Source organism: Cydia fagiglandana, chromosome 4, assembly GCF_963556715.1.
Source record: "Cydia fagiglandana chromosome 4, ilCydFagi1.1, whole genome shotgun sequence".
In the NCBI taxonomy this organism is placed as follows: domain Eukaryota; kingdom Metazoa; phylum Arthropoda; class Insecta; order Lepidoptera; family Tortricidae; genus Cydia; species Cydia fagiglandana.
In genome coordinates this window covers 13,444,004-13,460,485 of record NC_085935.1, presented here as the reverse complement: position 1 = coordinate 13,460,485, position 16,482 = coordinate 13,444,004, and the positions used below count along the sequence as shown (strand labels likewise).

General features: G+C 36.5%; 1 protein-coding gene and 1 long non-coding RNA gene across 2 annotated transcripts; both read right to left on the bottom strand.

Annotated features, from left to right (window-relative positions):
• Nucleotides 1-156: 156 nt before the first annotated feature.
• Nucleotides 157-7,113, bottom strand: LOC134663764 (MPN domain-containing protein CG4751). The gene is made up of 7 exons (XM_063520243.1): nucleotides 6,722-7,113; nucleotides 6,521-6,637; nucleotides 5,769-6,003; nucleotides 5,188-5,281; nucleotides 4,165-4,334; nucleotides 3,369-3,617; nucleotides 157-2,350 (listed from the first exon to the last, which is right to left on the bottom strand). Exons 1-7 carry the CDS (start codon nucleotides 6,908-6,910, stop codon nucleotides 729-731), a joined length of 2,676 nt encoding a protein of 891 aa, XP_063376313.1. The 5' UTR covers nucleotides 6,911-7,113; the 3' UTR covers nucleotides 157-728.
• Nucleotides 7,114-7,706: 593 nt separating this feature from the next.
• Nucleotides 7,707-12,166, bottom strand: LOC134663763 (uncharacterized). The gene is made up of 2 exons (XR_010098175.1): nucleotides 8,213-12,166; nucleotides 7,707-8,003 (listed from the first exon to the last, which is right to left on the bottom strand). It is a non-coding gene; the product is annotated as an uncharacterized LOC134663763 (long non-coding RNA).
• Between the last annotated feature and the right edge of the window lie 4,316 nt (nucleotides 12,167-16,482).

Here is a 16,482-nt window from a genome sequence, read left to right as displayed (position 1 = left end):
TTTTTCATTTTATATGCAATAATTATGAGGGAGTTCCCCTTAATCTCTGCATTCCGTCAAACTGATAAAACCAAGAAATGTCAACTATCTACTTTCCACGATATTAACCGGTAATAAATAGGATAATGAAAGAAGGAGTGACGAGATTGAGATTAATATTAATTTATTTAAGTGTATAATAAATACTGCGCGCAAAATTATTCATTACAATACTAATTTGGCAAATACCACATTCAAATAGACTTCGTTCATCACTCGATGGGATAGTTATTCTCATCAAACTATTGCTCATCAAACTAGTAAAATTCAGACCATTACATATATTCGAACATTTTAGTACCTCGAGTATCATAACCGTTCAATATTTAATTAAAATTCATACACACACAGTCACACATTCTCAACATTATTCGTTGAAACAGTAAAATGTTCGATGGTAAAATTAATATGTACGCCGTACGCCATGAGTACAGTACAGTTGGGTATAGATGCCCAAGAATTTGCATCACTTTCCTCTGTATCGAAACTTACTGTCCTCCGTATTGCAGACATAGTTCTGGCGACTTGGACGACGTCAAAAACCGTCGAACGACGACTTACGTAGCATATATCTTAGCTTACATCAGTGCCTTAAAACCAGCACGTTTAGTACCAGTCACACAATATATTAAAGTACTTATTTCTAAATATAATACTTATAAGAGCAATAGGTAGCAAAGATGAGATTCTTAACTTCCATTTTCGCCAGCCGTACTTTGCGTTGTGCTATAATCTTGTTCCTTGCCGTAATCTATAGGCTCCTCGTGACCCGAGTAATTACCCATCGCAACTTGCGATATTGTGTCCACGATGCTTCCTGTACTCGAGTACGAGTGGCTCGGTGCCGGCGCCGACAAGTCTTCTGTCTTGGACAGTTTTAGTGGCTGACTGTAATCTAAATAATCAGGCATTGTAGTTTTCTTCGTCAGTTCCAGCATTTGGTTCAAAAATGACTCTCCGCCCACCCTAGAAGGCAAGCTAAAGTCTGTTGCCTGCTGCTCGATATTGTCTGCTTTCGATGTTTCTGCTTTTGAAGACGTGGTAGTCTCAGTCAAGTTCATAGGATCCAGTGGGGTGTCTGATTTTCCCTTCCCAATACTACCAAAGTCTGGTGGCAAGTAGTCTTTGTTTCCTTTAAGTAAATCATGAGGAGACTTCATGAGCGGACTCTGGTCTAAACCTACTCGAGTACTGATAGGGCTGCTGCTCGAGAGTGGCTTCATGAGGGACTCCTGCATTTTCATCAAAGATGGCGATAAGAACATGTTGTTAGCGGCTAACGTAGATTTGGACATCGGATCGGGTATACCTAGTATTCCAGCACTAGAATATTTACTAGCCGAGAACAAGGCATTCGCTATGTCTGCCGAACTCATCATGAGATTTGAAGCGATACTGGCGGGTATGGGTGCCGCGGAAGTGGTACTGGTCGAGGTGCTGGTAGAAGTTTTATCGTAGCTGCCAATGCTGCTGGTTAAATTGTGTAAAGAAGCCGCATAAGAGGGCGGGTCTGGAAGTTTCCCACCAGTCAGACTCGCCGCTAAACTAGACGACATTCCAGGCGTGAGCCCTGTTAGCATACTGTTTGCGGCGGCAAGACTTTCTAAACTGCCCGCCCCCAAAGGCATTGGCATGTTAGATGTCCCCAAGCCTAATGCCATACTTGTTAACATATCCAAGCCAGTTGGATAACTTGACGGTAATGATGGAGTACTTGACTTAGACGATTTAGATGATGTCGGCATAAGGGGAATGTTCAACGGTGGAGTTTCAAATTTATGGGGAGAAGCCGATCCGAGACCTGAAGACACGTTAATAGGCGGGACTCCGGCAGGCCTGCTGACCATTTGCTGCAATGTGCTAACTGAGGGAAAGTTCGGTATAGATGTGGCTTGACTTGGTTTTGATACAGGAATAGGCTGAGGTACTGCCAATAGAGCATCCAAGTCGATTTTGTCATCATGTTCAGAGGAGCACCCTAGTTCGTCACGTATAAAGTGCCACAATAGACCATCACTTTGCTCACGCGGGAATTTAGGCATCAAAGTACTCTTTAACTTGTCTAGATATGTAATATCTGGTTTGAAGTTATCCTTGAAGTTAACGGATGTCTCATCGGGATATGTGAAGTAATACTTAATGCTGTTTTTGATCTGTTCCATGGCATGTGGAGTCAAGTGCGTGTCGTGGATCATGTTGTGCTGTAGAAGTAAGGGTCGCGGGTATTCCGTGGGGCGCTGTTCCGGCGGTGGCATCACCCAGAAGCAGGTAAGGGAAGATTCCAAGACAGGGCTCTCTGGGTTATAAGGGGCTGAAACAAAATGACAAGCCATTAGACAAACCACAAAAGTATGAGGAATGTTTTGAAAGTGAAGGCAGCGAAAGAGGTATGTCAGGATCGTAGCAAGTGGAAATCCGGGGTCTCTTCCGACCCCTCCGGGAAATACGCGTGATTATATGTACAGTACCCGGCGATAAATATTGCACATCGGTCTTTAGAATGGGAATATTGGAGACAACGAGGGAGGAAGAGACAACACTCTACGAAGCCGTTATTCCGATGTGCAATATTTATCGCCGGGTACTGTATGTATGTACAAAAGTATAAATCAAAAATCTTAACTGATCAATGTCCATTAAAATAAAAACCTGGCCAAGAGCAAATCGAGCTATAGGTACTCAAACTAGGTTTACGTAGCCCCTAAGACTTCAGTAGGTACCTATAAACATTAAAATAACTTAAATCGTGTATTACATAAGAACAAGTCTACTTACTTTTCCCACAGACAAAGGAACTCTAAGACGCGTAGTGTAAAATATAGTAGTCACAAGTATGAGAACTAAAGTAGATAGCGCTGTATAAAGCAACTCGCGTAGCAACCAAGCATTCATCTGTATTCATATTAATAGCTAAACTAGCCTCAACCGACCTCGTCCGCGTAGTCGTTATACTCGTTAGGTTAGGTTCAGTTTAGTATTTATACACGTGTATAAACAATAGGTTACAGAAATACGAATATTTACTAATTACAACTACCTTTACATATTTCCGTTACCTATATGATACCTGCTTACTCTTTTTATATTTGAAATAAAAATAACTATTTCCATACAGTATAAATAACCTCCTAAGGCCCAGCCACACAAAAGCAAAACCCAAAATTTGCCAATGAAATTTGAACCTATAGTGCAGGGAATAGGGTTAGTTATTATTAGTTTAAAAATTTTAGCGAAACAAAAGAAATGCAACTCTGTTCCCATTAAATATGGTTTAACTTTCATTGAACTAAAGAAGTACTATAGATACAAATAAACTTCTCAAAACTTACAACAGATGACTCCAATGCACGGTATGTATGAAATTTCCGAGGGTCCTCTCATCTTTATTTGATATTCCAACTGATTATCGCAGTCTCGTAGACTTGGCATGGCCGGATTAGTCGGGTGTGAATGATACCATCCCAGAAGGGTGAGACCAAGCTTCTCAATTTCCATCTGGATCTCTAGTTCTACCAGTACCCGCGGCCTGGGGTCACTTTTGCTTATTAAGCAAGGGAATGTATGAGTTATCATCACATCTGGAAAGAATATATTTTCACTGTAAGGCCCACTTGCACTATTCCACTAACCTGGGGTTAACCGGTTAAACCTGGAGTTACCATGGTTACCAGTACAATTTGATACTAGGTTAATGGTTTAACCGCTTAACCACAGGTTAGTGGGATGGTGCAAGTGCCCCTAAGTATATCAAAGTACATAGGTAATATTTAAATATCATTTAAAAAATAAATAACACAACACGAAAAATCTGATGTAGGCCTTTGTACTTGTAGCACAGGCCAACAATGGTATGCAAATTTCAATTCATACATACTTATTTTTACACAATACAACTCGTAAAGAAATTTATAATAACTTAAATGTATTAAAAACGGGTCAACTAAAGTTTTGTTATTAAAATTTATAATTGACTTACTTAATTTATTTAATTAACACAATTTTTATTTATATAAAACATTGTATATTGAGCATGCTACTATGCTCAATATTAAACAATATTTTGAATTATGTAGTCTAAGTTTTAAAGTGGTATTTAAAAAAATAGATACATTATTTTTTACTTACTATGATTGTTAAGGTCCCAAGTTCCAGCGAGGTATCCATAAACTTCCTGTTTCTTCAAGTGACAATGTATATCAAGTATAAGACAAGCGTTAGAACTTACTGATACCAAAAATGGCTGCACTTTCCCCACAGATGAGAATGAGACTGCCTCTATGAGCATATTTGCATCACTGGAACAAACAGAAAATGTTTTTATTTATTTGGATGTGTGGTAACTGTATAATGTTGCAATGGGTAACAAATACTACTGTTTACTTCTAGAAACTTTAGGAATAATGAGGCTTCCTTGATGGCTTTTAATTTAAATGCATTTATGTATCTTGTAAATTTACGAATCTAGTCAGAACAACCTGTCATTTCCCTTCCAGTCTATGGTCAAGGAAGTTTCGATTTCTGTTTGAACTTTTATACCTTAGCACAGAAATCAAATTTCTTAACTGTAAGATCGGACAAACTGATTTGTGACCCACAAGGGATCATCCATTCATTAGGTCACACGAATTTCTAGGTTTTTTGACCCCTCCCCCCCTCCTTGTCACACTTGGTCACATTTTGCAAATCCCTCCCCACCGTGTGACGTCACATTTTGTTTTCAACGAAATCGGCAATACTAACTCGGCATTATTTTTTTAATAAAAAAATATTTATGGTAAAAGAAATATTAGTAATTTTATAACACAAAACCAATTAGGAACGATAATTACCTACTTCCAAAACCTCATTATTTAAATGTACAGTGAATAAAAAAATATAAATTAATTTTCGGTTACTGCTGAATAGTGATGAAGTCACAATGTTTGTGACTCCCCCCTCCCCCATGTCACAACATGTCACATTTTCTTGACCCCCTCCCAACCCCTAAACGTGTGACGTAATTAATGGATGACCCCCAAGAGAACATTTTACAGTTAAGTGTCATAATTTTACTTTTTAAATCAATGTAATGCCAATGACAGTAAATATGAAAAGGTCAGTGGGTCAGGAATCAAACATTTTTTTATCATGACTTAAGTGATAACTTACTGCTGCATCATCCTATTAGGTACTGTGTTGTGTTTCATCACAACCCTTTGTGGTGGCGGTTCTGGAGGATTTTCCACCTCCATTTCAGTTTCCTCTGCAAATAGAGTTCAATATTGCACATTTGTTCAACTACAAATAGAAACAAATAAAATAACACATACAAACATCATGTTTTTAGAGTCAATGCCCAAATAAATGTGGCTTCAATGATCTTCCATCTTACCTTCAGATATAATTACCAAAATCAAATCGATAATATGACATGTACAGTCACCTGCAATAAATATGTTACTCTTCAAAGGCAGCAAAAATATGTGACGCGCTTCTATGGCGCTAAAAACAAGATCGTGTCAGATATTTTTGCGGCCTTCATTGTGTAACATACAATTGCAGTTGACTGTACAGATCCAACTTTGGTACAATTTGCCATAAATAAAGATTAGGCCTCAAGGACGTATATAAGCTAGTTCAGTTTTTGAAGTCCACCCCTTAGATCCCTAGAGGAAGGAAGGGCAAACAACAAAACATATACAGTATGAATAAGGCTGATGGTATGGTTAAAAAAATGAATAAGGACATACCATCAGTATGCATGTTTTCTCTTTGAAGTTGTTTCTTCCTCAAATAAGTGGCTTTAATTGTATCCAGTTTCTTTCCTCTATACTTGACTGATGCCCAGCCACAACCAGACCTTTTGTCGGGGTTTATAATTCTTTTGCAATGTATTGCCCAAGCGGATGGAGAGCAAAATATAGTTTCAGTCTCATGAGATTTAATTTTTCCATCAGATTGTAAATCACCTACAAATTTTTGTCCCTGTAAAAATTCAAATAAATTGTTATCAGGAGTTATTCATAAACATAAAAACTAAATAGTTTTTTTTTATTTAATTTAAGTAATATTCCCAATTATGCACATTGTATGTGAAGAAAATATTAACAGCAAACTGCTTTCTTGCTAGCTGCAGGGCAGCTGACTTACTTTGAACAAACCTAAGTTGTTTTAGGATACCAGATTGGTATAGGATTTTCAGCCACATTGCACATTTGAATAATAACAGTGTAAGTCCTACCTTGTCAGATTTAGTATTGTTTCATAGCCAGATCTTTACTACATAATTTTATAGTTAATTCTCAAAAAATAAATTGTCCCCGAAAGCAACACAGTATAAACAGCATCACTCCTAACTGTACATCAGTGGACCTTATTACAAAAGGCATAAGGTCCACCAATGTAGAGTTAACAGTGTAGGCGATAGTACACATGCATAATTTAGCAAAACATATGATGAATGACTATCAAATGGAGCAAGCAGTAAAATAAGCAAACTAACCAAATATTCTATTGTCATTGCAGCATTGCCTGGCTCCAACATTTTTTCTTCCAATAACATTTGCAGAGTCACACCTCGACCAGGTGTAGACTTGCTACCTGGTTGTGTTTCAGATTCCTAAAAAAATAAGCCAAAAATAAGTAAGGAATTGATGACAAATATTTTCATTATAAATTCTCTTAAATGAAACTAGAGACTTGCCTCGTCTGTAAACTCTTCGCCGCTTCCAATTTCTTCTTTCTCTTCCTCTAAACTGTCTTTCTCGGTAGGTTTATCCGCTTTAACATCATCAGGAGCACTTTTGACTGCAGTCTCTTGTACTGTGTTACTGGCATAAGAGTTTGTGCCAGACATCAAAGCAGCAGCTAAATGCGAAGTTTGTAGATCCATGGCGTTCTCAGTATATTAAATTGATAAATTAAAAAAATATATTTATTGGCTGGATAAAAACATCGCAGCGCTTAAAAGTACAAAACCGGTGTAAAGCTTGTTTAATAGCTTTGCTGTTGGTATTTTCTTCTGTTTTGAAATGTGTACACCAGTTGAATGTATCAACAAAATTGTCCAAGGAAATCACCAAGCACCAAGTAATTGCATCAACATTATCCACAACACTTTTCTGCCATTGTATCGTAATTTGTAATGTAACCAAACCAATCCAATCAATCTAACGTCAAACAAGACGAGCCGGATTGACCGGATTTACGAAGAACATTTTTGTACTTTGTAGAAACAAAACGCTAAAGCATAGACATACTTGACATTTTTTTTAATACCATATCCGGTGCTTGTTAAGGGCTCTATAGACCTTGTGACAAATCACGTCGCGGTCCGGTACGCCCGTCTGTAATAGATTTTTGCTCATATTTCCAGGAGCTACATTGAACTCATTAGAAAAAAAAATGCGTTGACTTTTTTTTGCATCATTTTGACATGATTTTGACATACAACCATAGAGTAACTTATATATACTGAGATAGAGTATACACTCAGCGTTGAGACGCTACGCCATCTAGCGAATTATGTCAAACTAACTGGCACAAGGGTAATTTTCTAGGGAAATTTCAATTCTGTTCATGGTTGATTAGGGTAATAAAACTATTCTTTGTATAGTTAAATTAATTTATTAAATAGTTTCATTGCCCTAAAAACTAAAGGCATCCTGATAATCATTAAGTAAAACAACTTTTAAAATGGTTAAATTACTTTATTTACCAAATTTTATAACATTTAACAGTAATTTTAAACAAATCCACTAACAAAGTTACAGCAACACAACAAAAAGTACTATAAAAATCTTTTAACAATTTAAAATACAATATACTCGTCATATCTCGACGAGTAAGCAAGTTCTCGTAAGCCCCCGGATGATCCGGATCTAGGACCTATGATCACCTAGGTACTTACTAATGGAGCCTTTGACAATCGAACTGGAAATACAAATTCTTTATTGCAGTAACTAATAATACATTGCAATCGATACCTATAGTTCGTTTTTTTAGCATTAGAAAGAACTCCACAGAAGCAAGCGTGCAGTTTTTATCAGGGTCTTTAATTGTTAATAATTATTGAATTATCTAATGAAGCATGGTCAATACATATAATTTACTTCAAATTATTACCGCTAAAAGTGCCGGATTTGGACCACAAGCTTACTTCTGCGAAGTTCTTTCTAATGCTAAAAAAAGGGACTGTAAGCATATTTCAGGTAGGTACATTATAATTGTAAGTGGCAAACCAATATGTCAGTAGGAAAAGCGTAAATTGATATTTGCCGTTTGTACTGGTCTGGTGGTGGTGTTTGTATAGGTACCTACAAGTCGCGCGAGTGTCTAAAAATACCTAAGTTAAACAGTATAAGCTTAGTGGTCTGCCTGATTATAAAAAAAAAACATATAACTATCAGGTAGTCACAATTTATATTGCCTACTACCTATATTTTACAATATTCTACATAATTCACAGATAGTAAACGGGTACAAAAACGGGCGCTGAGGCTCTAGGATATAGTCACAAATAAATACTAGCTATTTATTATGCTATTCTGTCTAAAAAAAATGTGAGGAGTGAGATCGTCGGAGGAATCATCTCGATTATACCTTTTCTGCTACCGGATACTTTCTGCTAACAAGAGCTGTCCCTCTCAGCAGAAATTATCCTGTTACACTTGTGACAGGATATATTTAGTCCTTATATTTCTAATAAGGAGATCACCTGGGCAGATCAGACAGGGCTGAGACCGAGCCGGAGTACCAGCGCTTCGTTTTATATGGAAAGCACCACGTGAACACCGATCAGCCGTCATAGAAAATGACGTGTCGAACGCCTCGGCTCGGATCCCGCCCGGTCTAGCGTGAGTCATCCTTAATTTTTACTTAAAATGTAACATTACGTTAGCTATGTTTGTACGGACGACAATCCTGTTTACAGAAGTTGTTGGAAGTTACAGAACCGACCTCTAGCTGACAATATTCGTTACCATACATGTACCACACACTCTCAAAAGACACAAAGGAGACTGGCGAAGCCACGTCACAACTACTAAAAAAATGGGTGAGTCAACTATTCCTTGACGTTATGTACATTATAAGCGCTTATTACACTTCCACACCGTCGGGCCTTAATGCGATCGTGGCCGACGGTGCGCCCGAGCAAGATCGTTTTGCGTTTCACGAAATATAAGGACATCGTCAACAATATTTCAATTGTAACAAATACTTTGTCTCGAATTGGCAAACATGGTTGATACTTTTGTAGTTGAACTATTTTTTACACCAAGAAATATTGTGAACTATGTGACAATATTTCATGAAACCACATGAAACGGAAAACGATTCTTGCCCGATATCGGGGCAATCGTCAGCCGTCTGAAGGCAGAATAAGTGTAATAAGCCCTATTGTGTCCAGGGACTGTCTCATATCATACATAAAGTGTCATTCTATGGAACTTGCTAACTATGTAAACATACAACTACGTAAACATTGAAATTGTCTCTGAATGATGAACTTCCTTCCGACTTTTGTTTACATAAGTAGTTAGCAAGTTCCATAGAATGACACTTTAGGCAAATAATCTTTCAGAAAGAGTCTTTGTAGTGTTACGCTAATACTAGCACCCAAAAGAAAGGAATGAGTACCTATTGTTTTGTAGTTCAGAAAACCATAACTATGGCAATGAGTGGGAAAACAGGTTGATTCACCCACTTATACACTTGTAGTGGCCACATGTAACCAAATACAGGTAAGTACATATCTAATATCGCCTGGCAAACCAAGCATTTAGGTGCAAAATTCAAATTTCATATGGGAGATGATAGAATATTCCCGCCATTTTTTTTTCAATTTGCCGCCTTTTCTACTAACAAATTTGGTTTGCCAGACCATATACCTATCGTTACATTGTTAACTTAGGTAGATATTTGCTAACTTTAAATAAACTAGGTAAACCCTACCTACCAGGTAGGTTTACCTGTAATCTATAGTTTGGGAAGAGTCGTTTGTCAGTGGAGCATTTTAAGCAGAAAGAACAGAGAGGCTATCGCAAAAACCGAAATTCGCAAATTGCGGGGATCTTTCTCTTTTACTGCAATGAAGAATTATGCCTTCATTGGAGTAAAAGAGAAAGATCCCCACAATTTGCGAACCTTTGATTTTCGCGGTTATAGCTCAGTACTCTCTTTTCCGTAACAGTTTTTTACTGACAATTACTTGTTTACCAAACTATATAATTACAGATTTCAATACCTTTCATGTTAATACAGTATGTCTTTTGACAAACTATACTTAGGTACACCTATTTGTAGTAAAATAATTAGATTTATTTCTATCTCTATTCGAAAATAAACTCGTCTAGTTTCACATATTAATACGTATCGCCCGTCGCTTAATAGGTACGTAAACAATAGGTACGTAGAGTAGAAGTGAAATGCTGATATCACTGTCGATAACTAACTTATAGCTGCGCCCCTTCCGTCAGTTAAGTAGGTACACAATAAGTAAGGTACATGTGAATTGCTTTAGTATGCTTTGTTATAACTGTATCCAAGAAATGTTTTTCGGAAATAAACAATTTTTTTTATGACCGACTTATATCGGGCTTTTATTACTCGTAATAGTCGTAATGTAATTTACACCTAGCCTTTTGGCGCGCGAATGATATCTGAGGGTCTACTACAGCCAAAATCACAAAATCGAAAAACGTTATTCTACCTGTCTGCCGGTAGCAGTATCGGCTTAGGTACAAACAGCAATACTCTTAACTATCCAACTGTGGACCTTATGCTTTTTGTAATAAGGTTGAAACCATGGTTTCATAAAGTGTACACGCATTGTGACCCCGGGTTCGAATCCCTAGGGTGAACTTTTTGTTTGTTATTTTTTTTCCGTTATTTTTTTCGTTTACAAAATATCAGAAGATTCTTAACAATATTTTAAAAATAAAAAAAAATATTTGCCTTGAATTGCCGATAATATTCAATGCTTAATATTTTTTCGTCGTCTTTCCTCTTAAAAAGTATATTGGTAACGGACATAACGGTGTCCTGATATTATGTGGAACGGAAAACGAATCAGGCGACTAATGTCGTAAGGAAAAATGACTTAAAATAATAACGTCTAAAATGTCTAAATACCTATTATTGTCAAGAAATTTAAAAAACTAAAAGTATCAATAACGAAGTACAAAAATGAAACTAAAAGTCTAAATGAGAATAGTAGGTACCGAAAAAAAGATATCGCGAATTGTATTTTCGAAATAAATGTAACCAAGGCGATGTCTTAACATCTCAGGTTTAGGCTGCGTTTCCACCAGAGATGTGCGAGGTAGCTGGGTGCATAGCCAAGTTGCAAATCGTTCACACTCCGTAGCGAACGAAACGCCCAATGTCTCTGTCACAGTAATATATAACTGAATAGTATACTTAACCGTTATCTGAGACTGTCTGTTCGTCTGTCTGTCACCAGGCTGTACCTCATGAACCGTGATAGCTAGGCAGTTGAAATTTTCACAGATGATGTATTTCTGTTGCCGCTATAACAACAAATACTAAAAACACATTATAATAAATATTTAAATGGGGCTCCCATACAACAAACGTCATTTTTTCCCTTTTTTGAGTAACGGAGTCCCTTCGTGCACGATACTAACATGCACTTGGGCGGTTTTTTTTTACATTATTATAATTCGTAATTTTTCCTTATAGACATTAATCGACAAATAATTCCGAAAAACTGCTTTTAGCATGCTTACTAACTAGGGTGGCAGAGTAAGACCAAGGTAACGCTGCAGTGTTTTTCAAAGCAAAGACTTGCAAAGTGTTATTTTAAAATCATAATTTCATAGCTGTTGGACATTTAAAATATAACACTTGCATGTCTGGTCTGAATCTAGCAAGCAGCTTAGGTATGTTTGACTTAGGACAAAGTGTTCGCTTGAGACTTGGGTTCTATTCCCGCCATCGGTGAACTTTTTCGTTTTTTTTTTTACTTTTTGCGCTGAGTTTTTCCTTTCAGAAAACCGGCTTAGGTACAGTCGACGTCAAAGAGAAATTTACAGCCAAAGTAACAAAAAAATGTTTACACGACCTAAATGCTATGACAATAAAGTCGTGTAAATAATTTTTTGTAACGTTAGTCGTAAAGATCTCTTTGACGTCGACTGTACAAACAGCAATACTCTTAACTATCCATCGATGGACCTTATGCATGGTTTCATAAAGTGTACACGCATTGTGACCCCGGGTTCGCATCCCACCTAGGGTGAACTTTTTGTTTGTTATTATTTTTATTTTTTTATAGCGACGGCTCCTGTGCTGCCCCCTATAGTTCCTAATAAGTATTAGGAACATATTAAATATATTAAAAACGGGTCACTCACGTATTTTAAATGTAAAAAAATTTTGTTATAAAAAAAGTGTTAGGAACATTAAAAAAAATACCTAGGGGACTTGTTTTTCGCTTCTTTTTCTTATACTTATTAACCAATAAATCGAAAAATGTCATACGTAGAGGCATAGCTAAGTAATAATAGTTAATAAGAATAATAAGTATAAATTAAATTATGTAAAAATAATTTTCCATAATGTCAATATCCTGAGAGCAAAATGGGGATTACGTTTGTTTGAAGAAGCGGTTGTCCTATTTCCTCTTAACCCTTCGTATGCCTTGTCATATCAGTAGGTTATTAAATCAGTAGCAAATGTTTAACAAAGGCATACGAAGGGTTATGTATTATTAGATATTAAGTATAACGGAAAACTGCTGTACAAAGAGTGCCCTGGGCCCCGGGTAGATGTAATAACCGGTATTATACAAAAAGACAGGTGCCATTTTACTATTAGGTACTGGTTCAGGTAGTGTGTGATGTGCCTTAAATAGTCGTCGAGTGAAAAATGTACTCATTGACTTTTGGTCCCTCCTGCATGCTCGCTGCTTCTTGGACTTTAGTGAGAGGCCTAACTGAGGCGATTGGTAAGAAGTTACTAGCTGACCCAGTCCGTAGGCTGTCTGGATCAAGGTCATTTTTATTATGTTCACTAAGAAAAGTGTAATATTTAAATTAGTTTTAGTCCCAAAGTTCAGTTGCCTTCTATTAGAAAACCACCGCACAAGTTCTTTACCAACCGCCTGAGATTGGAGTCACAGCCCGTAACATTGTTCTGCAGCTTTTCGAACTAAGTACCTACTTTTCGTAACTATTTATAAATCGCCCGCTGTTTAAGTGCACTCCTGCAGCCTTGAGACTCTTCTTGTGTTCTGAAAAAAAAAGCAACAAAGAAAATTTTATTGAGTTATAAAACATTATGTCACTATTGTAATAACCTAAAAATTCTAAAAACAACTAGATTAATTTACAGTCATATTGCTGGCATTTTGCTTTTGGAACAAAATGTGTGAACGCATGTGACCTGAGTTCGATTCCCAGGAAAGGTGAACTTTTTGTGTTTATTTTAAAATATATTTATTACAAAATTAATAAGTAAACCCGCGCTAGTGTAGATGGAGGTCTTTCAAAATGTCAAATGAATAGAAGTTTTCGGGGTTCCAAGCTTTTAATTATCGCTATTTTCACTCCATATTCATAATTGTGATAAATCTTTGATTATAATCATGGTAAACCATAGCTATAGCTCAATAAATACTAGTGGTACTTATAAAAAAAAGTGCCAACTAAAATACTTATATGCATTTAGAAAAATAAGATTTTTGACCCCCCCCCCCCCCCACCCCCTAAAATCATCCAAAAAACATGCTTCGAATGACCCCGTTTCCTCCTACGTCATGCTACCGTCATCCGATGTCCAGACCCCCCCCCCTAATTTGAAATGACGTAATTTATGAATAGCCCCATGTAAGAATTTTGATAACTTCTGTTTTACTGGACCAACATCAACAGTGGCGCCAACTGGTGAGCAAAGAACGCTAGCCCTCATTTACAGTCATATTGCTGGCATTTTGCTTCGGAACAAAATGTGTGATCGCATGTGACTTGAGTTCGATTCCCAGGAAAGGTGAACTTTTTGTGTTTAATTTTTATTTGTAATTTTGATTGCAATTTGTATCCTTTTTTAGTTTTAACAAGATTAAAATATGCTTCAGCAAAATAAATAATGTTCTTTACTAATTGTTATACTTCGTTTTATTTAGCATTAGAAAGAAGTTGAAAGAAGGTAAACGATCTTGACATGTCTTTTGATTGAAAAGCGCGTTTTGTAAATTAAGAACTATTACTTATGAAAGCATATATGATCGTATTACATACATAATTGTTACATATTTGCCGTAACTTATTTTTAAAATGTGTTTTTCAATTAAAAGTCACATCAAGATTGTTTACCTTATTTCTATTGCTAAAAAAAACGAACTATAGTACATAGTAATTAATAACAAATAATAATAATAGCAAGGTGAGGTCTATTGTGACTTTAAGAGCTGTCGAAAGAGGGCGTTAAAATAAACGATTCTATATCAAAATAAAAATGCAAATTTTAATAAGTTTTTGGAAAAAATTACATTTTTGGTACAAGCTTTTATCGCTGACTGTATTTCAGCTCAATCACCGGCACCGGGAAGTGGAGATCAAATTTAACTTGCAAGATTTGATTACAGACAACGGGACAGGTGAAACTAAATAAAAGCTAGTAAAAGATTTCAAAATTAATAACATAATAACTAAACCCGCGTCGCACGTTCGATCCCCGACCGCGATGTAAATTATGTATTTACAAAAAAAATATAGAATTTAATGGGCGGTATCTTATCTTATCTTATAACTTTAAACGAGCAATTCTTGTTATTTAAATGAAATTTGCTATATGGGGGTTATCGGGGGCGGAAAGTCGATCTAGCTAAGTCTTATATCTGGGAAAACGCGATTGTTTTCTCCGTGGGTTTTGATGCTAGAGCAATGATTTTTTCAACACAGATTAATATTGTCAATATCTGTGTCGGACCGTTTTGATATTTTTCTTTTTTAAGGCGCTAGACCCCTTCAAAAATGGCCTCATTGACTATGCCGCAATGAAGCTATCTAATGAAAAATATATTTCTAGACGTAGGAAGACTAATGCATGGATTATAAATTATCTACTTAAAACGATATTTAAATCAGCGCTGGGGGTCTACCGCGAACACCGAAGTTTGCTAATTGCGGGCATCTTTCTCGTTTACTCTCATTACGGCGTAATTAGAGTGACAAATTCATAATTCACTTTAATTGAATTTAGCTGACCTGCTAGATATCCAATAGTAGTACTTGTGTAGCCTGCAGTCTCTTTCGTTTGTCTTGTTGGTTGGAAACATGGGGCTCATCACCTGTAATTTTAAAAGTAAGAATATAAGAATAAGAATACATTTTATTATCAATAAAAACACGTAACAGAATATTCCAGGGGTCTCCGCACTAGGCTACGCCTGTATCGCGGGGAACCAGTTACAATTAAAATTAATTAATTGGTCATTTCTCCATACAAACGTACTCGACTGTTTCCTCCGTGGGTTTTGATGTTAGAGTAATGATTTTTTCAACACAGATTAATATTATTGTTAATATCTGTGTCAGACCGTTTTGCTTTTTTTGATATTTTTGTTTTTAAGGCGTTAGAGCCCTTCAAAAATGGCCTCATTGACTATGCCGCAATGAGAGGCATAGTATTCAAAACTGACATCAATTAGCCAAAAAAGCAAAACGGTCCTACACAGATAATTTCATAATTATTTAGATTTCCAAATTTGGTTACGATTGGTTAAGTTTTGGAGTAGGAAACAGTCGAGTACGAAACCTGGATTTTTGAGATTTTTACGCAGGATTTTTCGCCTTGTCCTTATCGCACTAGTTTAAGGAGCCGCTTCCGTTAACGAGACGGGTATATTTACCTAAAATATTTAAAACTCAGCTCCTGTTTCGTCTTAATTAACACAAGTTCGCAATTCCTGTATCGCTGTTATATTGCGGTGCATGGATAGATATACCTATTTTGTTGACTGTAATCAAACACTCAAGCAGATTTTACTTCACATAGCTCAAAGTGGAAAAATAAAGCTATCTAATGAAAAATATATTTCTAGACGTAGGAAGACTAATGCATGGATTATAAATTATTTACATAAAACGATATTTAAATCAGCGCTGGGGGTCTACCGCGAACACCGAAGTTTGCTAATTGCGGGCATCTTTCTCGTTTACTCTCATTACGGCGTAATTAGAGTGACAAATTCATAATTCACTTTAATTGAATTTAGCTGACCTGCTAGATATCCAATAGTAGTACTTGTGTAGCCTGCAGTCTCTTTCGTTTGTCTTGTTGGTTGGAAACATGGGGCTCACCTGTAATTTTAAAAGTCCATCATACGAAAAGAATACAGGTACAGAGGTATGTACCTACCAGGTAGTGATCGGTAGATTTTTTAGGGTACCTATACACTCAAAGTTAAGTATTGTCGAGGCTCGCGAAGGCCGAAGGCCG